The sequence below is a fragment of the Mustela nivalis genome, assembly GCF_964662115.1.
Source record: "Mustela nivalis genome assembly, chromosome: X".
Classification (NCBI taxonomy): domain Eukaryota; kingdom Metazoa; phylum Chordata; class Mammalia; order Carnivora; family Mustelidae; genus Mustela; species Mustela nivalis.
This window is the reverse complement of record NC_139040.1, coordinates 119,944,060-119,965,801: the sequence shown is the minus strand read 5'-3', so window position 1 is coordinate 119,965,801 and position 21,742 is coordinate 119,944,060. Positions and strand designations below refer to the sequence as shown.

The window sequence follows — 21,742 nt, the reverse complement described above, 5'->3', positions numbered from 1 at the left end:
GCACACCTAAGACAGAGCCAAAGTCGACGTCTGTGATGGTAAGGAGAGAAACAGAATTACATTTAAAAAAACAAAATTTTCGAAAACCAACCAATGACAGTGGGCAGGCCAGGCAACCGGCAGCCTCACACCGCAGAGCCTTCTCCACGAAGCTTCTCCAGCGCTGGAAGGAAAAGCCCGCGCGTGCGCGCCAGCACCCCTGCGCAGCCGCAGAAACACCTCTCAGCGTCGGAGGCTCGCGCCTCTGCTCTAGTGCTGGGTCCCAATCCCACCAGCTTTTGCGGGCGGAAATCTGAACTGGCACGCCCAGCTACAGACGTTCAGGGGCGGGCACTGCTGGACGCGCAATGGGAAGCGAAGCCCCGCCCCTCGGCTGTCTCCCTAGCAACGTTCCTTTTTCCCCCCAACCCCCAACTTTGCGCAGGCGCTTGCCGGATTGGTTAAGAGCCGTGTGAATAGCACGAAGCGTGCCGCGTGCTCCCGGATGCGCGCGTATTCCGGAGCTTCCGGGGTCCTCGAGGCAAGCGCCTCATATGGTCGAGCGCGACTTCCGGTGGGAGGACGGTTGGTGAAGCTGTGGAAGTTAACGGTCTTAGGCCGTTGATTCTCCGGAAAGCTGGCTGACATTAATCGGGCCTCGGGCCCTTCGGCGGGCAGTGTGGCAGGTGCTGATGACAGAACAGGTCTGTGTAGTGGCACTTTTTCCTCCCTTGAACTTTCTTGCCCCTCGTTGTGCGCGAAAAACCGCTGAGGTACGGTTTGGTTTGACGGTTGGGAAGCTCCGGGGCGGAGCGGGGGGTGGGGGGCGGGGCCGGACAGGATTTGTCCTGAGGGAAGGAAAAGAACTTGATTTTCGGGATCGCGGTGAGGGGGTGGTTCGGGGTGGTTGCCACCTCCTGTCCCGGAGAGCCACGGTTATGTGCTTTTGAGATTTGGCGGCTTTTTGAGTACTTTGTGCTGACTTTCTGAGAGAAGTAGTTCGTTTTCCGTCGGTTCGCTGCCTCAGCGAAGGTGTGTTGGGCGGGGCCGCGGGGCGCGGAGCGAGGAACTACCAAGACTTTGAGACTTTATATAGAATTTTGAGTTTAAAGAACTGATGAACTAGCGAGTTGATTCGTTGGAACATTTTTTTGAGATTGAAACGTTGATTTTGAGGCTTTGTTGGTAACCTCGTTTGATCAATGACCGTGCAGTCTTCCTGGTTTATTGTATATAGAATATATATATAAACGCCGAGGCAAAAGAAAGTAAAGGCATGATTGTTTGATAACTTCGTTAGTGATCGCTTCGTTCCCTCCTCTCGCTCTCCCCAAATTAGGACTGCTCTAGAGTTTTAAACTACGTTAATATTTACAAACAGTGATTTTACAAGCAGTTTTTCTTCATGGCGTTCCATAAAACAGGGCATGGTCCCGATTCAGTGCTGGGTGATGGGATACAGTTTGGGCGGCATTATCTTCCATCGGGCAACTTTGTGGTCGCTTAAGTTCCATACGGACAGTAGAGTAGTTGTCGGGTGAAACGCTGTTTTTAAAGCCTTAACATTTTCAGTCAGTTGATGAGTTAAGTGAATGCTTTGGAACTTCGGAAGCTGAATCTTCAAATGACTTTTTTGAAAAATGCCTTTGAAATGCCTTTTTAAAAATGCCTTTTAAAAAGCCTTTGAGATGCCTTTAAAAATGCCTTTTAAAAAGCCTTTGAGATGCCTTTAAAAATGCCTTTTAAAAAGCCTTTTTAAAAATCAGATGGCTTCTTGTTCTTACGTTATCAAGAGTTTAGGTTTTCTGTGGTAAAATACAAACGAGCTTCATTTTAAGTAAACTCATTTTGCGGGATTTTGAGTTTAATGAGTTATTTTAATTAGTTTTGCATAATCCAGTCATGATTGGGCTCTAAGAAATTGTTGCAGAAACTTTTTTATGAAAAGAAGGGAAAGGAACTGAAATTGATGCTGTGCTTGCTGTGAACCAGACATGATACTCAGTGCTTAACTGTATGATTTGGTCTTAAACAGCTCTGTGAAGTAGAAATTATTCCAACTTCACGAGTTTAGAAATTGAGGAACAGAGAGGTTAAATACCTGCTTGAAGCAAAATAGCAAAATTTGCAATTTGGATATGGATTAAAGTATTTTTAAAGTCCAGTACTTTGCATTATGTCCTGGTGTTTAAAATTTGTTTACTAGAAATTGTTGTATATCTGCAGTATACAGGTGCAATGTGAATGAAAATTACATGTTTTGACCCTGAGTATTTATTGTCCGTGTGCTCCATGACAGATAGTTCTGTTGGGAGGAGGTTATGAATACCTAAATAATGAAATAACAGTTGCAACAGTGGGTGCCTTTGCTATGCCGGTCGTGATGGTGAGCGCTTGACGTGTATTAATTCATTTAATCCTCATAACTCCGTGTGAGGTCTGTACTATTATCGCCATTTTACAGATTTAAAAAAAAAAAAAAAAAGCACAGGGAAGTCACGTAACTGATAAGTGGAGGAGCTGGGATCTAAAACTGAGGTATTCTGGCCCCAAACCTAAGGTCTTTAGGCTGTTTGATGTTTCCTTTTCGGTAACGATGACCTCAAAAGCATTACTGTGTGAGTGTTCTGGTACTTTGGGGAAAGCAGTGTCACTTTTGGATGGGATGACTTAGCACCTTTGCTTTGTGGAGATGGACCTTGAGTTGAGCTTTGAAGTTGAATAGGTTTTCCTAGGTGGAGAACCAGCAGGGTATTGTGGGTAGAGGTCATGACAGGAGTGAGAGGTTCAAAGAGTGCAACATTGGTGATTTATAAATGTGCCACAGAGGTAGAAATGTCTGGAGTCTAGTTGTGGATTCAATGACTGCTGCATCTGTGTCTACAGCCAAGTTTGGGCTGCAGTGTAATTATCCAGTAGAGAATTGTCTGATTTTAAGAGTCTATAATGGTGGTGGCAAACTTTGTCTATAAAAGGCCAGAAAGTAAATATTTTAGGCTAAGAACAAGGGGACAAGTGGTAAAAGGTGATCTCACTTGAGGGTGTGGAGACTTCTGACTGTGTAAGGACCATGGAGGCTGTTGTAGGAGTTCGGGTTTTATTTTGATAATGTTAGAGAAGGGATTCCAGGTGGTTTTAATAATGAGTAAGTAAAGCCTATTGATTCTGGAGCCAAACTGTACCAGTTACTAGCTATGAGACCTGGATAAATTATTTAAACTTGCTTAGCCTCCATTTTCTCTTAAGAAAAATGGGGATAAAATAACAGAGCCTGCCCCACAAGGTTGTCAGGAATACTAATGAGTTAACAAGTGCTTAGAACCTTGCCTGGCACAGGGTCGGCTATAAAATCTGTTTGGTATTACTATCTGTACCTTGTGGTATATTCTAAATTTTCTATAGTAAAATATATGTAATGAAAAATTACACGTATAAAATATCAAACAAAATTGTTAGAAATACAATGAGATTATAGGAAATAGTATCAGAGTTGGGAAATTTGAATTCAATATTCTTACTCCTTGAGAGTTCAGGTAGAGGTGTGAGACTGCTCCACAGTGTTCTTTGTCAGATATCTGTTAACTGGGGACTGCTTACGTAGACCATGGCCCATCTGCAAGATAGAAAACGAGAAACTTGTTAGAGTGACTACAGTATATCTAAAGGTATTGGTTTGGGAAGACTTATCCCACCATTGATTATTTTTGCCTGTTTTTGAGCTTTAGATCAATGGAATCATATAGTATGTTCTCTTTTGTGTCTGACTTTTACGCATGTTTATGGTTGTGAGATTCTCCTCATGTGTAGCAAAAGTTGGTTCGTTCTCATTGCTCTGTAGGCTTCCTTTGTATGAAAACACAACAGTTTCATTATTTATTATTAATCTTATAATCAGAATAAAACAAATGATTTAAGAAACAAAGATTGAAGTTATACCTGAAATTGGAGGTTTTGGGTTTTGTTTTTTTTGTTTTTGTTTTTGTTTTTTTGAGAGAGAGAGAGCTTAAATGTGGGGGGGAGAAAGAATTTTTTTTTAATTTTAAAGATTTAGTTATCTGAGGGAGAGAGACAGACAGCACTAGCGGGGGGAGGGGCAACGCACTAGAAGCCCAAGCAGATACGGGACTCAAGTCTCACAACTCTGAGATCATGACCTGAACTGAAACCAAGGGTCCAACACTCAACTGAGTGAGCCACCCGAGTGCCCCTCAGTGCCTTGCGAAAAGCAGTTAGGAATTGTGCTCTCTTGTCCATTTTTTCCAGCATTTACTCTGTAGCCTTTCAGTTGTAAAGTATTTACTTCACAATTTAGAATTTATGCGTGATCTTGATCCTTATATCTAGGTGTGACAACATAGCTCTTCAGTTTTTAAAGGTTTATTCTAAGTCACTCCTGGAAGAGTTACTCTAAAATTCAGCCAAGACTCCAGTTCAGTTTGAGTTGGCATTTGGAGAACATATCCCTATTAAGTTGATGATGGTAATGTGCGAAGTAACTTTTTTATGTCTTGCTTTTTAGGAGTAGGTGGTTTACCAGCCCTGGGTGACCAGGCAATTTCACAAATAAACCCACCAGCAAGTTTAAATACAAGTAGGGCCCACTCCGAGGAGGTGGAATGCTGCTGTTGCTCAAAAAAGATGTCTAGCGGCTCCAGTGAAGCTGATGTGGTTTGTATTTCAAATAAATCTGTCTTTGTTCTTTTCACTGTGCTCTATTTCTTTTCTAAATGGAATTTAATTTCATTGAGTGGAATTCAGAAATAACTTCATGAGCTTTGACAGTGGTCTATAAAGCTGTGACAAACATTCATGTACAAGTTTTTTGTGAACTAGCATTTCTATCAGGTAAATAGTCAGGAGCTGCTCTGCTAGCTCATAGGGTTAATTTAAGTAACTCTATGAAAATCTTGCCAAACAGTGCTGTTTGTTTGTTTGTGTTTGATTGTGCTGTTGTATAATTCTGTCACATTCTGCTGTTTCTTGATTCCTGAAGGTGAGTAAAAATACAGATTATTAAACTATATATAATTTGGCTTACCAGAAAAAGCATTTCTTTACTTAAATAAGGATGTGGGTATTAATGCCACCTAAGTGCTGTGGGCAATTCTCTGAACTTCTGTCAGCCCCAGTACCTTTTCATTTTTGGACATAATGTTAACTGCCTACTGAGAATTGCTTTCTGACATAAGTATGTGAAAGAAGTTTGAAAAGCACAAGGCACTATACATGTTGGCATTTACCAACTTGTATAGTGTTGTCATATACCAATATACATGGTAATAGAACTAATCTATAGCCCTTTCCATATTGTTTTGGTTATCCTTTTTGAAACAAAGACTACATAGCTTCTGTCTTTATTTTAACATTATTCCTATAGTTTATAATTAATTCTTAGAACACTGTATTTAAATGAAATCTAATGCTTATTTTTTTTATATTTATTTATTTATAAACTGTCCTATTAAAAAAGTTTTAAGGTGATTAATTTATCAAGAAAAGTAGATGCTTAAGTGTTTCTTCTTCTGTCCACAGAGTGGCACTGTTGGATTATTTAAAAATCAAAAGCCATGTACCCTGCTTCCTTGTTCATGGTTAAAAATACTTAGGTTTGCAGCAGTTCTCTTGCCAGGTTCCTAGACTAGTCTTTCAACCCTGAGTTACACAATAGGCTAAGCTCAATAGAAAATGGTATCTTAAATGTAAATGATATCTTCAGAGATCCCTTAAGTTCAGATAATAAGAAAACAGTTTTGCAAGTACATCTTTTCATGTAGTCATAGTATTTACAGTGGACAAAGGTCCTTTGATATTCACCAATAGCTTTTGGAGCATCTTAAAAGTGAAATTGAAGTCCTCAGTTTTTCTTTCAGTTCTATCTTTCATCTTTCCTTTTAATTTGTTAATACATCTTCCTTAGATAAGAACACGAATACCTGCTTATGATGATGATAACACTGTTCTTTATGCATATGAACCAAATACTGCATATGTCAATAATGTAAGTAATGTTAATTGCCACTTGCCAGATATATTAACACTTAACCATTTTAAAGAAAAAGGTTTAAATTCTTCATATACTGTGGAGTTCCTCTAAACTCAAACCCAGGTCTCTTCTGAACTTGTTTGCTTCCCTTCACTAGACAGTAACCATATAACCATTTTACTTCCCTTTTCCTTAGGTAGTAGGAAGTTCAGAGCAGCTTATACTCATTTTTAGTACAAAATTTGAAACCTAGGTCCTTCTGATATAATCAATTCTTATTTCCTCTCTCAATTAGCAGTTGCCATTTTCATTTTCGTATTAATGTGAGCTTTATTTTGTTTCTGCTTGAGATTAAGACTTCTGGATCCTTTTGAAAAGTTGGTGACAAATAAAAACAATTTAAATAAATAAATGTAAAGTGTTTCTTTCCTCCTGGTGTTGAATTTAGCTCTTATAAAAGTAAAGCATTAACTACTTAACTTTTAAAATATTAGCAGGAAACCGTGATGTCTGACACATCCTACAATGAAGAACAACAAAAAACTATTATGGATGTCCTCAACCATTGTCAGGTACAAAATTCTGTTTCTCAAATGTAGTTTACTGAAATACTAAGTTAAAATTCCCTTTATCTCATGTAAAAGTATACAATTAATTGAAATTTTGCTAAATTACCTAACATTATCCCTTCATTGTAATAATTTTTAATAATTTCTAGTTAGAATAGCACCTCCAGGTGAAAATTTTGAAATACCAATATGTACGTTTTATAGCTTTGTTTTAAAAGCCATTAACTGAAGAAATGTGTGTTATGTTATTTGATACTGATTAATTTTCCTTACAAAATCTTTGAAAGAAATTGATATAGAAAAAAATTAGTATGTGTCTAAATACATTGTTAAGATTTCTCAATTGAAAAAATGGCAGCATACTGTTGTTTTTTAAAGAGTATATCTTACGTAGTTTTGAGGGGATTTTGTAAAAGTTAGCATGCTGGTAGAGATTGATGGGGGTAATTATCAAGGATTTTGTGAGCTGCATCCTCTAGAGGTAATGGAAGTTTATTTTTTAAAAAGTAGTTGTTAACATGCAAAGTTTGTTGGATTAAGATGAGCTACCCCACCTAAGTAAAGCACGTTTAGGTGAGTCTTTATCACTGTTACTGAGAGCAGAAGTGGACTGCTTCAAAGGAACATAGCAGGTCTTTGGGGAAGGAGGTATGGAGGGTGGGCGGTGGGGGGGGGGTCGGATTTCCAGGGGGGCCATTCCCGGCCTGCCTCATGTAAGCACCCACGACCCCCGGGCTGCCACTGCTCTGCCAGGGCCTTCTTTCTGAGCGATGGTGCCAGATGTGGTGAGCTAGAACGTGGAGGAGGAGAAGTGCCCAGTGTCCCATCCCAGCCCCGAAACGGACCATCGGGGATCCTCCCCGTTTCTCCCGGCGTGCGAGCTCTCTCCTTTCTTCAACCCCTTCCCTTGCCGGCCGAGACCGGTCGCCGTACACTTCCATCTTTTCTTCTTCTGTCCTTGCCCAGTGTCCTCTTCAGGAAGATTCCAGCCCTGTGCAGGCTGGGAAGCAGAGGGGGCGCCTGCCAGGATCCCTCCACTGTCCCGTGGCCCTTCGCCAGCACTCTGGTCAGCTCCCTCTCCGTCCCCCGCAAGCTCCGGAGGGCCCTGCCCTTGCTGCTTATTTCAGGGAGGCCAAGGTGGGGTGGAGCGTGAGGCTCAAATCCCTCTGAGTCGCAATTCCTCTCCCCACAGGCAGCCACTAGGCTGGGATCTGTCCTTCAGGCATCTCCCTCTATATGGTGAAGGCGGTCCTGTTTTCTGCCTCTGAGCCTCTTTCCCTGTGCCGGGACGCTTCCCTTGGTCAGTGGCCCCCTGCTGGCCCTTCCGCTTCTGTCTCCATCACTCTCCGCATCCCTCCAACAGCTTCACCTCCGCGTGGGGCCTCCGGTCCCTCTTTCTGTCACGCCTTCTCTCTCCTTCCCTTAGGACAGCCGGCTCTTTGAACGTCATTTATGTTCACTGTCTACACATCTGACTTCTGTGTTCTCTCTGGGTATTTTGAATCTACTGTTCCTTCTGCCCTCTCTGCCCTTCCGTGCATCTTTCCTGGTGAACACCGTCTCGTCTTTTAGTCCTCAATGGGGACATCTCCTCTGACAACACTGCCACGACCGGTAGCCTGGGTTAGGTCTTCCTGTTCTGTGCACACGTGGCCTCCCATTCTTACCTGTGTCGTAGCCATCAGAGTCACAGCAATAATATGACTATTGATGGATGGTTGAGCACTACTGGGCGCGTTGTCATGTAGTATTGTTGTTAGGATGGGAGTACTAACACACCACAGCGCCTCACTTTGTCCTTGAGAGAACTCTGAGATTCTCATCTGGATTCTATACATGAGGAAATTAAGGCACAGAGAAGTTAAGTGACTCGCCCAAGGTCACACAGCTGATAAGCTGCAGAACGCTAGTCCTTGCACCCAGGCATGTTCCCCTAAAGCCTGCACGGTTCACCTCAGTGCTGTCGGTCATTGGGTCACTTGATCATGCACCAGAACCACCTGGAGGGCTTGTGAAAGCAGATCGCTGCCCCTGCTCTCAGAGTTCCCGATTTAGCAGGTGTGGTGTGGGTGATGGGGCATTTCCGACAAGCCAGTAGGAGACATGGATGCTACTGGTCCAAGACCACACTTTGAAAACCACTGCTTTAGGCTGCCCATCACTTTATTGAAATCCTCTCTCCCCGACTCACCTGGCTGTTCCTTAGGGCAGGCTCTCGTTGTTTTCCTGTTTTCCTTTCTGTCCACAGTCCCAGCACCTGGCAAAGCAGTTCCAAGAGGTAGTAAGTAGGCCCTCAATAAATGTTTGAGGGAATGAATAAGGAAATGGTCCTGGCCTCCTGCTTAAGTGTATTTTTGGCCTGAATAAAATTTCTGTGTATTTGAAAAATTCTCAGGTTTTTTTAGCCACATACCTGGTTGGCCAATAGGGAACATATACTGGAAGATTTTATAAGGTTAATTGTTGATTTATAAGGTTAATTGTTGATTACCTTTGAAATACTTTGAAGCCAAAAGTCACGTCTGTTCTATTTGGCTCACTGTTCTTTCCAGCACAGAATGCCCACTGCCTCTGAGTTCTCACCATGGTTATATGGAAAGAGGCTCTTTGGCCTTTTTAGCAGATTTGAAGCTTTCTTTCCTAAAATAGCCCCTTCCTTGATATAAAACGACTCCATCATAAATATGGTGGCTTATAAGAATGGTGGTACATTTACTTTCCAGTATTAAAGCTTTTTAAAATGCCCGCATGGCCTGGAGTTGTTGAGTAGGAGGTTGGGCTCCTTATCTCCATCAGCTCCGCTCTGTGTCACCAAAACCAGGCATCTGGTTCTGACAGCTTGAGAACTGTTCTTTGTTTGTAGCAGTCAAAATTTGGCTTATTGGTATTCTTATGTTACTTTTAGAATAGAAATTATTAATAGCTTATATTATAATAGGTCATCTATGATGCTATTCAAAACCTGGATAAGAAATTTGATGTCATTCATGGAAAAGTTTCGAAAATCCACCGCTTTCGTGTGAAATCACTGTGGCAGAATCGCGTGAGTATTAACAAAAATATTTGCACAACTGCAATAGACCTCTTGCTTCTAAAGATGCCATTGAGTTAGAAATGAGAGAGAACTATTAACTATGAGATTAGCAAGGCCAAATGATTCTTGCTGTAGCAGCAGATGGGAGACTGAAACTTGTTGGGAAAATGCTTAAGTTTAGGTTTGAAAAGTGTATCACAATGAATAGTTTTATGTTTATAAGCACAATGTATAAAATTCAGTTAAAATGTAGGGTTGAAGAGGAACAAAAATCATATAATCAAAATAGAGCATATATATTTAGTAATGTAAAGCAGTATTTCCTGAAAAAAATTTATATTTACTACTTAATTTATTTCCTTTTTTACTCACTGACAGTTAGTTTATGCTGGGTTTGTGTCATTTCAGAAGCCACTTGGATATGCTTATAAAAATTATAATTACCTGCTTTCCAGAAAGATCAGATTGCAGAAAATGAGGAAGAAGGAACCTCCTTCTTCATTCTCTTACCCTGAAAGTTATAGCCCAACTATGCCGGTGGAAAGGCCCCCAAATGATTCCCCGAGCAATCCTATAGAATCACCCTACCATTCAGAGGTGGGGTCCCCAGAACGGGATCCAGAGTCATACCTCCAGGAGCAGGAGCCGAATCTGAGCCAGAGTCCAACACTTCCCTCCGTGTATTCATCACACTCATACCAGCCATATTTCACACCTGATGATCCGAATCAGGGCTCCTCTACCATTGTGCCCTACTATCCCAGCCCAGGGCCCAATACCAGCCACATGTTCTCACCTACTCGAGCTTGTACAGTAGCACCCGGATCCATTCTGGGTCAAGGTGAGCCCAGTCCGACGCATAACCCTGAGATGATGACTTACCCAGCTCTAATGGAAAATAAGTGCCTCGGCCATACTGCCTCATCTCTTTGTATCCCGCCCAACTTTGGTGAGTGTGAAATGACACATGACAAGTAGCACTATTTGATCTATAATCCTCAACGTCCTTGATGCAAGGGCATTTCTCCCTACCTAACATCTCTTCTTTTGGGATAATGATCAGGTCAATTTTGATTTGTCTTTTTCTCCCATTGAAGCTACAAGTTCACCAATTGGAACTGAGCCAGGTATCCTAAAACAAAGCTTCTCGGATGACCCTTCAACCTGGTCTGTGGAGGAAGTGATCCAGTTTCTGAAACAAACAGATCCTCAGACACTCACCCCTATCGCTGACCTTTTCAGGCAACATGTAATGTATATTTTGATTTGGTTTTCCTGCCATAATGCTTGCTTGCTTGCTTGCTTGCTTGCTTTCTTTCTTTCTTTCTTTCTTTCTTTCTTTCTTTCTTTCTTTCAGTAAGCTCTACACCCAGTGGGAGGCTTGAACTCACAACCCCAAGGTCAAGAGTCGCATGCTGTAGGACTGAGCCAGCCAGGTGCCCGTGCCATAATGCTTTTGAATGACCTCTGTGCAGGCCCTTCAGTTGGGTACCGATTAGTGTGGATGGTAGAGGAACGCTAGCAACCGATTTTCCATGTGTGAGAAAGGTTACTTGGCCCAAAGCTAGCTCCTTAAATGGTAGAGGCTGGATTTAAATAGGAACAGTGTGACAGGGTGTCCTCTTTGTTATGATGCCCAATGAAGCCAGCAACTGATCCCGTTTGGCTCAATTCTGTTAACCTTATATGGTTGTTGATGGTTTGAGGTGCTGATAGCCTCATGCCATTTACAAAGTAACATCATGGGTTACATTTTTTATAAGTTCTAATTTTTATTGTACTTAGTAGGAAAAGTACAGAAAGTGCCTGACAAAGGCAGCACTGTAAGGGGTTTCAGGTCTATTCAGACAGTACAGTTTTATTTTTAGACCAGAACTTGTAAAAACGAAGTAATATGTTTTAGCAACATCAGTCAGACTATTAGTAAAGAACTTGAGGAGGATGCCTTGTGACTATGAAATCATATTTTTGTAGTGTTTCCTGATGAATAAAATTAGTAGCCATACCCTCTTTGATATGGCAAGAAAATAGTTTTTAAGCATCTAATCAACTGCAGACAGCTAACTGATTAGCTTTCAACATCAAGATAGCACTCTATAGCACATGTACAGTTCATATGGATGCTAACACCCTCTTATTCCAGGCTGTTCTAAGATAACTAATGGCCATCTGAAATCCATTTCTACCATTCACAGTTTTTAATCTGTCATAGATATGCAGTATTTTATTCAACACAATATTTAAAGGTAGGTAGTTTGATGCTTAGGACATTTTTAAGATTTTAGGTTAGGGGTGCCTGGGTGGCTCAGTTGGTTAAGTGTCTTCCTTCGGCTCAGGTCAAGATCCCAGGGTCCTGGGATCAAGCCTTGTGTCTGGCTCCCCTTCTTGCTCTCCCTCTGCCCCCCCTTACTTTGTGCTTACCCTCTCTCTCTCAAATAAATATATACATTTTTAAAAAGATATTAGGTTAAATTTTCTTCCTAACATTCAAGGTAAATTTATAAATGATCAAACCATGCTTCATTGTACAAATTATATTTTTAATAGTTTCCTTCAAGCAGGTGTATACTCAGAGAATATACATCTGGAAGGAGCTGCTCTATTATTGGTATCACATGTTCATATAATATGAAGAAAGGACCATTCTGATAAAATATGAACCTATCAACTAATCACTGTCTTCTCCTTCTGTCTGTAGGACATTGACGGAAAGGCTCTGCTACTGCTTAAGAGTGACATGATGATTAAGTACATGGGGCTGAAGCTGGGGACAGCCGTGAAGTTGTGCCACTACATTGATAAGCTTAAAGAAGAAAAATTCTTATTCAACTGAAAACATGTTTGTGTCAGTTTAGCTCTATCTTCATTCAGGGGAGACCAGTGCCATCTTGGTGTAAAATCATTTTTATGCCCTTAGAAGTTTTTGTTGTGTAGAAGGTTCTTCTAAAACTATGTTCTGTCCAGAATTTCAGAACTCCACTATAGTTTGGTCTACTCTTTCAGAAGCCATTTAACATGTGAGTGTTGGAAGTTTCTTAGATTGGGAGTTTTTTCGTTATATCTTTTTACTATTTTTATTGCATAGTTTACAATTGTACTTCACACAGGAAACAGAAACACCTCTAATTTCTGTTCATCTTTATCTAAGGAACCAAAACAGCTGAATCCCAAAGAGAAAATATCAGGGCCTGAAAAGTTCTCTAATAAATCCATGGATTTTCCTTAGAAGAAAACTTAAAGATTCAACTATAGATAGCATCTTTCTAAAATCTTTTATGTTTGTTACTGCAAGCTTCTATTCATATTCTACCAGCTTCCCAAAAGGGAAAGCCATATAAAGTATTTTCCTTTCTATTATTATTTCTATATATGTTGTATTTGTTTCTATTTAAAGAAAAAAAGGCAACCTTACAAGCTTTCTTAAAGTATTTTTACCAATTTTTAGATAAATTGTTAGAACGGTCATTTTATGCAAGAGATACTTAGTTTACAACTTAACATATTTTACCTAAGCTTGGACATTTCACTAGGCACTCATTGTTCCCATCTCTCTATAAAGATGCCTATGTCCAAATTTTTGAAAGATAAAATTTTATTGTCTGTGTTCATAATGATACTGTTTCATATTTATATTTTATTCTATATCTGAAGTATACACACAAGTAAGTCTTCTTTTTGAATTTAAGGATAGCACCTTGCACTTCACAGAGGTAAAGATGAACTATATCCAGTGAGATGTTTTTATTCTGTTAAAAATATTCACATCATCTGCCATCACTAGTACCTCTCAGCTGACTCTTCAGCGTTTCCATACAGGGAAGCTCTCTGTCCTGTGCAATGTTTCTAGTTCATTTGCTTTCTGAGCCATTTATCCTACTAAACTTTGAAAACTACATTAGCTCTGATTTGTCATTTTGGACTTTATTTTAAGAATTAGAAAATTAGAATGTTCAAGTGAAACCTGTTCATTGTTTTCTTATTTATTACCTTTTTATGTTATATAACATTTGATATAATATTTATAAGCTATGAGAATTGGTGCTAAGTGTATTAACCATTTGTTATAAATGCCAATAAAATGTTCACCGGGGGCAAAAATATACATCTTCCTTTTCAAAAACCAAGTGTGCTTTATAAACAAATGCAATTCTTTACTGGGCATATGTGACTTAAAAGCATCTTGTTAAAAGGTGCTTTTATTTATGTTACTCATTTATGTTGTTTCTTGTAAGACAAGATTCTATTTTAAACTTGATCTTCTCTCAAATTGTGTGAAGATGCTGTGCCCAGTTGAACAGTCCTCAGGTGTTTATATGAATACTATGTTTTACAGTTTTCAGATTTTAAAATACAATAAAGTTTTAAAACCACAATAATGTTAAAGCCTCAGATTTGGTTTGCTTTCACTACATGACATTAATGTACAAATGTATTAGAGTTGATAAAGAAACGCTATACCAAGCTTGTGGTTGTCTACGTGCACGTCCAGATAGTTGAGTGTTAACACTTGCCCTCATTCTACAGGTACGCAGGTCGCTAGCAGCGAAGGGCTGATCTCCTGTAGGACCTTAAATGAGCCCCCAGGGGAGCAGCACGAAGTTCCATCCACGAGCTGTGTCTGTGCTCAGCACTTGCCGCTCGCAGTGGTACCGAGGATGCGAGTGCACTAGAAGAGGCCAGGGCCCCCGCATATCTTGTCCCCGTCCCCGAGCTCCTACGTCTGCCTGGTGGTCTGGCTGCTCTTCTGTCACCGGGGGCCAGGAGCCACACTGCCTTTCTGCCTTCAGCTCTCCCAGCTTACAGGAGAGGCTCAGGACCGGGGGGGGGGGGGGGGAGTGCTGCGTCGCCTTCGGCACCTGACCCCTTGCCCCTCGGCTACGCCAGGAGCTTCTGCTCCACGCCTTCAGGCCCACGAACTCCTCCCACTGCAGCAGCACGTCTGCCGGTTGACATGGTCCCCACTGAGCCTCCAGGGCTGATGCTCTAGTGGCGGGAACGGGGTGTCACTGTGCTTGTCTGGGACTTGGGTGATTCAGACCCGCTTGCTCTCGGCCATCCGGTTTGTCAACTTATAGTCCAGGGACCGTCTAACGCGTTAGGCTCTCGGGAACTCTCCGGGCTTTTAAAATGATCTTTCCGGGACGCCTGGATGGCTCAGTGAGTTAAAATGATCGTTCCTCTGGTTCTGCCTCTCAGGCCATCCTTCCAACACCAGCGGGCGGAATTCTGCAAGCTGACCGTGGCAGCCTCTGGGCGCATGGAGCATTTGCTTTCGTCTTTGCGTGATTTCTGATCGTTGCGGCGGCTCCGGAGTGTGTGTCCAGGGTGGGACTTCCCAGACTCAAACCCAGGCCCCCTCTGTAGGCATGAAAAAGACATGCCCTTCTGTAATACGACTAGAAAAGAACTGAACCTCATGACGAGGAACGATGTAGTTGGGAGGAAAAGCCCCGCTTTCCGAGCCACGAAGGGGTCGCATTCACAGTCGGCTGAGTGAGTGAAGTACGTTTGAACTTCCGGGGCTGCTGGTTCGCTGGGATGCTGGGACTCGCTTGTATTTCGCAGTCCTCTGAGGCTGATCCAGGGAACGAGGGAGCGAACCAGGGAGGGCTCTCGGGCACGGGGGACGTGCGGCCCGGGGCCTACGTTCAGAGTGCATGGCAGACGGGGTTCCGTCCTCGACCCCCCGACGTTTCCCATTTTGTCCTGAAGGTTGATGAAACTCAACCTTGAAAGCAGCTCTCCACGGAGAGTCCTCAGCCCGAGCGTCCCCACTCTCCTTGCTCTTCTGGAGGCAACTCCGGACACGCGGGACCACCTGCTTCGGCTCCAGGGGCTCTGGCAACCCGGGGGGTGGGGGCATAAGGAGTAAGAGACCTACTCCTTGCCGCAAGCTGCTGCCACCATACGTTGGTGACCCAGCGTTGGTGGAAAGGAGCCTCGGGAAGCTCATGATAGCGCACGTGAGCCAGTTCCTGGTGACTGCGAGTGCTCAGTGTCCTAACACTCCAGTGACTGTGTCCTGCGCTTCAGCTAAAGAACCAAAGCACTTAACTAAGCTTGTTTGTTCGCAGAACTAATCCCTCAGGGGCAAGGGGCAGGCAAGGCAGGCTATGGTCCTAGGAAGCCCCACCCCACCTTTGGCCTCACTGTTGCACTTGCCTTTGGTGGGCCTGTGGCGCTCAAGTTCACTGATGTCAGGGGCTGGGGTCTGTAGACTCCCTAAGGCACAGCAGTCAATCCAGTGAGAGAGGGAAGAATATATTACACCTTTTTTATGTTTAGAGAAGGTGAGAGAAATGAAGCTCCTTCACCTTGAATGTACGGACTGACCAACATGCAGTGTTCTGGAGCGCTGGCTGGTGTTGACACGCCCCGCAGCCCCAGCCTTGCTGAGTTCTCCCCTTTGTGACCTGGAGGCCGCATTTCCCAGGCCCCCTTGCCAGCAGTGGGGGTTAGAGTCCCCCACCAGGGAGAAGGCAGAGAGTAAACAGAAGCAGTTTTCCTCTGGTGTCTACTCAGGACAGGCCTTTGGCACAGCAGAAGGCAGATGTGCAATTGGCCAGTGGCCACCAGATGTCATCTGGAGACCTCCCCATGTCAGGCACACAGGAGACTGAAACCACAGGGGTGCTTCCTGGCAACCCTTGCACGCCTGGATCTCTGGGAGCCACGTCTATTGCCCTGGCCCCCTGCCCTCCAGTGACTGCAGGAGCTTCTGGTTCTGTACCCAACCACTTCTGTTCTGAAGACGTAGGACGTTGCATATGCCCTCTCAAACCCGGACTTGTCTACATCCTTCAGCGGGTTGCCCCAGAGAAGCTGCCCACTGTTGGGAGGGAGGAGTAGAAGTTCCACAGTGAAGGGCCTTATGTAATCAGATCTGAGCCTCCTTTGGCGAAAAGACCGGCCGTCATTTAATGGACCAAATGGGAGAGAAGAAGGTGGCCTATTCAATCAGATGCCATGGGCATCCCTGTCACTAATTCCATAGATATTAGGAGGTGGGGAGAAGTGAGTGGGTTAAGGCATAAAATTTTAGCTCTCAAAAGCTGAACAGGTTATTTGAAAAGGATAAAACAAAGAAGCAGAGAACTCAAGACTGATCACGTGAGCCCAGTGCCCAGCGAGAAAGGGCAGCCCTGGTCTGAGCTCAGTAACAACCACAGCACAAATGAAAATGGAGCAACCTAATCAGATCTGCCGGAAATTTACAATTCTCGGGACTCTGAAATGTGAAAGTGTAGCCAACAGCATAAGCAGAAGCTCTTGCCACGAGCGTCTGTTTTGTCTTTAGGCATCAGCTGATGCCGGACAGAAGCCGTCACATTTAGCAGGTCATTTAACAATTTCCTTGCACCCACCAAAGAAAAGAAAGAGGAAGTGGCCACGATCGTAGATGAACACAGTCTTAAAGACATGTCATCCACATGTCGTGCATGGATCCTGTTTAGATCTGGCCTAAGAGAAGCCAACAGTAAAAAGGCGTGTATGAGTCAGTCCGGGAAAGGCAGGTACCCAGTGGATATTAGATAAGTGTAAAGAGTTATTCCTTTAGGACAATGTGGTCACAGCAGACTGATGGTGACCAGAAATGTCTGTGCCCAAGAAGACCAAAAATTGGATCTTTGATAAATAGCCAGCAGTCTCAACCATATATCGTGATCCTAATGGCAAAACCTAAGACACTCAAGACCTCCTTGGTCTTGGTCTTGCTGGATCCCCCCCCCCCCCGCATTCCACTCACACACCTGGCTCCCCTGACTTCTCCGTAGCCCTTACACGTGGGGTTGGTTATATTATCGTTCCTAGTCCTTGCCTCCACCTTTCCCTGTAATAGGATCTTGCGTTTCCTCTATCGGCATGGGCTTACGGTTCCGTCTTACAGGCAAAACCTACTGCCTGTGCCCCTGTTGGCCCTGAACCTTGCTCTAGCTGACATGCAAGTGGCCCAAAGGCACATCAAGGCCCAGCAGAAGCTCTCCGGTGGCTTCTCGGTCATCTGTCTCTCTCATTCCCCTCTGCTGCAAGCCCAGCGCATGCCACCCAGGGGCTGCGTCTTCAGACCAGCTTCTAGAGCAAGAAGGCCTATGGGGTGGGGCCAGGCCATACCGTGCCTCCTGCAGAGAGTGTCCCTAAGAAGTCAATGTGCACAGTGTCCTGGGTCTGGGGGACTCAGTACCGCGGCTCAAAAATAGGGTGGAATGTAACCAAGGCCCTTGCTGACATCTTATTTATTTGTGCCCTGGCTGTCTTCCCCACTGGAAGGAGCTCTGCATTAAGGACAGTGAGCCTCACTCGCTTGTTTCGTGCGTCAGCAGTGTCCGTCCTGAAGGGCCCTTGACCGGAAGTACGGCCCCGCTGTTTGTGGACTGACTCCTCCCCCTGGAGAATCAAGTTTGGCTTGAATTTTCTTGGCACCAAATTCACCCCAAGCCTTTTCCCCCAGGTAGTTAGTACTATTAAATTCATTTGGCCTTTAAATCATTTTCCGGTTGGTTTTACATACCTAGTGCCAAGCACTGGAAGCCCAGGGAGAAAGAGTGAGTTACTGGAGAACAGTGTGTCTCTGAAGAGAGTGAAACACTGAAACTCCCAAGCAGTTATCTAATTTAACATGGCATTTCTCTAGCAGCCCTGAGTCCCTCGTGCTTGCCTTCCTACTAAATATCTGTAAGGAAATGAAAATGAGGAAAACACACACTGGCCCTGAAAACAAAGATGGGTAGGCTTGCACCTGCTGGGGTTTGGGAAGTATTCCTACTCACTCTAAGGTCTGTAAGAAAATCCCTGTGACTTCCATTTCCACACATCCTTCATCCCCTGGCCCAGACACGTGCGCATGTCTGGCTTCTGGGCGCGCGTTACAACCCAGGGCAGAGGCAGAGGCAGATCTCACCGAGCACGGGCCTTCGAGGCTCTACCACGCTCTACCCTTGCTTTTCCCTTCACTTCCATCCATTCCCAAACAGCCAGTGCACCGTGATCAGGAAGGAGGCGGAGAGGAGCGGCGCTCTTTGGGGAGGGGGGTGCGGAAGACCCCATAGGCCGAGCACTGCAGGTGGAAGCCAAAACAGGAAGAGCCCTGGCAATTTCTGGCAAATTCTAATGAGTCTTTTAAAAAGTGGAGGTGGGAGGAAGCACCCCCAGAAGGGGGGTAAACGAGAGGCAGGCTCCTGGGCGTGGAAGAGTGAAGGTAAGAGGCGAGATCCCTGACCTGAGGCACCTTCCCGCCTATGCGGGAAGAGAGCATGAGAAAGCTCCAGAGACTTGGGTCCCTTAGAAACGTACATGTGGCAAAGCTCAAGCAGGCAGGAGATACACCAGATGGTGTTTGCCTGCTGGGTGGAGGATGAGCCCCTGCCGGAGGAAGGGTCGCTGTCGCCCAGCCCAGAAGGATGAGGGAGGGGCGGGGTGGGGTGGTGGGGAGGGGTGCAGGGCAGTGGGCTTTTTAGGCCAGGGACAGCGAGCAGGGGTAAACTGCTAGAAGCATACCCATGTCTCTTCTAGGAGATCTGTGGCTCTTTTGAAGACATCATAAATATACCTGGTGAGCATTTTATCAAGGACCTTTAGCTTTTGTCCTCATGGTAAATCAGTGGTTCCCACATCATTTGCTGAACACTGCTTCCCTTCCCAATGGGTTCCAAAAAATCACCTTCGCCCACTATGAAATCCTGATGAAGAAATGCTAAGAAAACCTGAAAACGCGCAACTTGCCTAGGGATGGAACTAGCCCTAATGAAAACAGGATGCGTGTTATTCCTCCCCTTTTATCAAACCAGTGAAGATGAAAAACAGAATTAATTATTCATGCTGACGAGAAGCAAATTTGGTACAAACATATCCAAAGGGCAGTTTGAAAATATCTGTAAGAAGCCTGACTGGGTCCAGGACAAGGGGATTTTCAAAATTAAGTAGAGATTTATTCACATGGGAAGTCATGTGTTATATGTCGATCCAAGTAGGTCACGGAAGCAGACATGTAGCCTAACATCCTCGGCAGATTCTATTGTGTGTTTATACACAGATGTGTTTACATATCTAGAAGACATTTCGGAAGATAGATAGAAACATGCTTAGAGTGGGCGTCTCTGGGTAGGTGGGATTCAGGGTCTGTTTCATTTCATTTTGCTTATCTTTACTTTCTGATCTTGCTACAGCATATTGCTTTTATAATGATTGTTTAATTACAAAAACACAGGCCATAGCATGTTCAAATCACTGGTGGAAGATAAAAGGAAGCACATTGCCACGTAGCGGGAGGCAGAAGCAGCAAAACCGTAAGAAAAATGCCTCACCTGTGTAATGGCATGTCAAAACAGATTAAACATCCATATTTTTAAAAATTCAAAGATGGATTCTAAAAACAATTATATGCTTTTACCTACCTTGTCACTTGTTTTCAACTTTAAAAATAAAGGGCTAGAGAGAAAGGGATCTGCAGATGAACCAAAAGTAGGACCCAGTGAATCTATCGATCCCTGAACCATAGAATTACACACAAAAAGCAGTCAACGCATCAGGAGTCCTTATATGGTGAGAGATTTGAGTACAGGGGAGAGAGACCGTGGACTGGAACAGATAACCAATGACACAGAATCAACAAGTAAAAAGCCACATCTGATAGACCATACAGATGATTTACTAGAAATCCAATAGGAAAAAAAAAAAAGACTTCACTGTATCTTTTAGCCTTTGACATAAGTAAACAAAATTAAGGGCAGGTATTGATATAATGAAAGAAGTGTTAGGAACAGATGTCAGATTGGAAAGAGAATTCAGGAATCTATGGAACTTTCACAAAATCAAGTCCATCCTAATGTACAAAGTACCCTCTGAATTACACAAAGCAAAGTTAGTAGAGGCTACAGGCTGAGACATAAAATTAGAGGTTAAGGGGACAGTTCTGAAACCCTAATAATGAAAACAATAATCGTCCCCACCTTTCTAGGTACAGCTTCTTTCCTGAACATTCTCCTTGAGTACTAGGCCTATCTAGTCATCTCCCCTCATCCATGAACTTTGGTTCCCTGAGGTCAGCCCAGCTCTGGAAGCAGATGATCCTCCTGACGCATCATCACATCCAGAGTAGTCTGATGCTGCGTCACGACGCCTACGTCTTTCACTGCCCTAATCTCAGCACGTGGCCAGCTCACGTCATCACAGGAAGGAGAAGGTCAGTACAGTTCACTAAGATATTCGAGAGCGAGACCACGTTCACAGAACTGTCACTACACTACTCTGCTGTCATTGTTCTATTTTCTCGTTAGTTATCATTGTTCATCTCTTACTGTGCCTCATCCATGCATGAAACGGTATCAGGGACATGTATGTACAGGAAAATCATGGTGCATGTAGTGGGGGGTCTTCTCTGCAGTTTCAAGCGCCCGTTAGGTGTCGGAAAGTATCCGCCGCAGGTAAGGGTGCCTGCACCTGCTAGCCCCTAGGCCCATCTCCTACTCGTCACACCTAAATCTTTTCCCGTCTCCTTTTTGCCAATCTAGCCCTCTGCAGTCCTGCATCCTTGACAGCATGTCACCTGCCCTCGCGGCCAGGCCCCTGACGGGGTGGCAGCCACTATCCGCCAGCCTTGAGGTCACCAGCTCCCGCACATCCCGCCTCCCACAGCCCTCTGGTCGTCTGGGTCCCCCCGTCTGTCATTCCCTGAGCTGGCTGCCAGAGGTCATGTCAGTTAAATTTCTGCCCCAGGAGCACTTCTACGGCTGACACTTTATTTGGGGTTCTCTGGGGTTAGCTCAGTATCGCCTGCGTAAGAGATACATAAACGTTGGTTGAATAAACAAAAGCAGACTTTCTTCTGAAAAACATATCCATTTCCAGTACATCTGCCAGTTTAATGAAACCCTCATTTTTATGGATGTTTGTACCTGACTAATCCACGCAGTTCCCCCCCCACCGACCATAACACATCTCACAGGTGTTTGAATAGTGATGAAGGATGAATAATCCCAGGGATTCTTGTGGCAAAGGCAGACAGTGCTTGCAGGAGAACTGAAGTCCTGACCTTGTGTGCACATACGGAAAGATTTGTCTAAGACAAAAACCAAGCGCGTTAAAAAAAAGTGGTGTTTTTTTTTTTAACAACAACAAAAAAAGTGTTTTGGGTGCGCATGTGTAAGTAGAAGTGTGTGTGTGCGTGTGTAACTAGGATTT

At 43.9% G+C, this 21,742-nt stretch overlaps 1 protein-coding gene and 1 long non-coding RNA gene across 7 annotated transcripts in view; one reads left to right on the top strand and one right to left on the bottom strand.

The window, feature by feature from the left end:
* Window positions 1–315, bottom strand: part of LOC309856805 — a 77,888-nt gene extending 77,573 nt beyond the window's left edge. The window contains exon 1 of the long non-coding RNA XR_014307357.1: window positions 92–315. This is a non-coding gene — a long non-coding RNA (uncharacterized lncRNA). The remainder of the gene's footprint in view (window positions 1–91) is intronic.
* Window positions 316–410: 95 nt separating this feature from the next.
* On the top strand, window positions 411–13,938 carry SCML1 (Scm polycomb group protein like 1). 6 transcript variants are annotated; one of them, XM_082718407.1, is made up of 8 exons: window positions 411–683; window positions 4,499–4,647; window positions 5,897–5,977; window positions 6,460–6,534; window positions 9,470–9,574; window positions 9,974–10,514; window positions 10,663–10,814; window positions 12,264–13,938. In XM_082718407.1, the coding sequence occupies exons 2-8, from the start codon at window positions 4,618–4,620 to the stop codon at window positions 12,396–12,398; spliced, it is 1,119 nt and encodes a 372-aa protein (XP_082574533.1). In that variant the 5' UTR covers window positions 411–683; window positions 4,499–4,617; the 3' UTR covers window positions 12,399–13,938. The 6 variants fall into 6 exon arrangements, with proteins under 6 accessions (XP_082574533.1, XP_082574530.1, XP_082574535.1 ...); XM_082718404.1 differs by having other exon boundaries at window positions 6,457–6,534; XM_082718406.1 differs by lacking the exon at window positions 411–683 and adding an exon at window positions 706–752 and having other exon boundaries at window positions 6,457–6,534.
* Window positions 13,939–21,742: the final 7,804 nt, after the last annotated feature.

Bases quoted from the DNA above. Each gene is read 5' to 3' on its own strand.
- SCML1 (XM_082718404.1), top strand. From the start codon at position 4,618: ATGTCTAGCGGCTCCAGTGAAGCTGATGTG. The intron at 4,648-5,896 runs GTTTGTATTTCA...CATCTTCCTTAG, and splicing joins GCTCCAGTGAAGCTGATGTG to ATAAGAACACGAATACCTGC. The intron at 5,978-6,456 runs GTAAGTAATGTT...TTAAAATATTAG, and splicing joins ATACTGCATATGTCAATAAT to CAGGAAACCGTGATGTCTGA.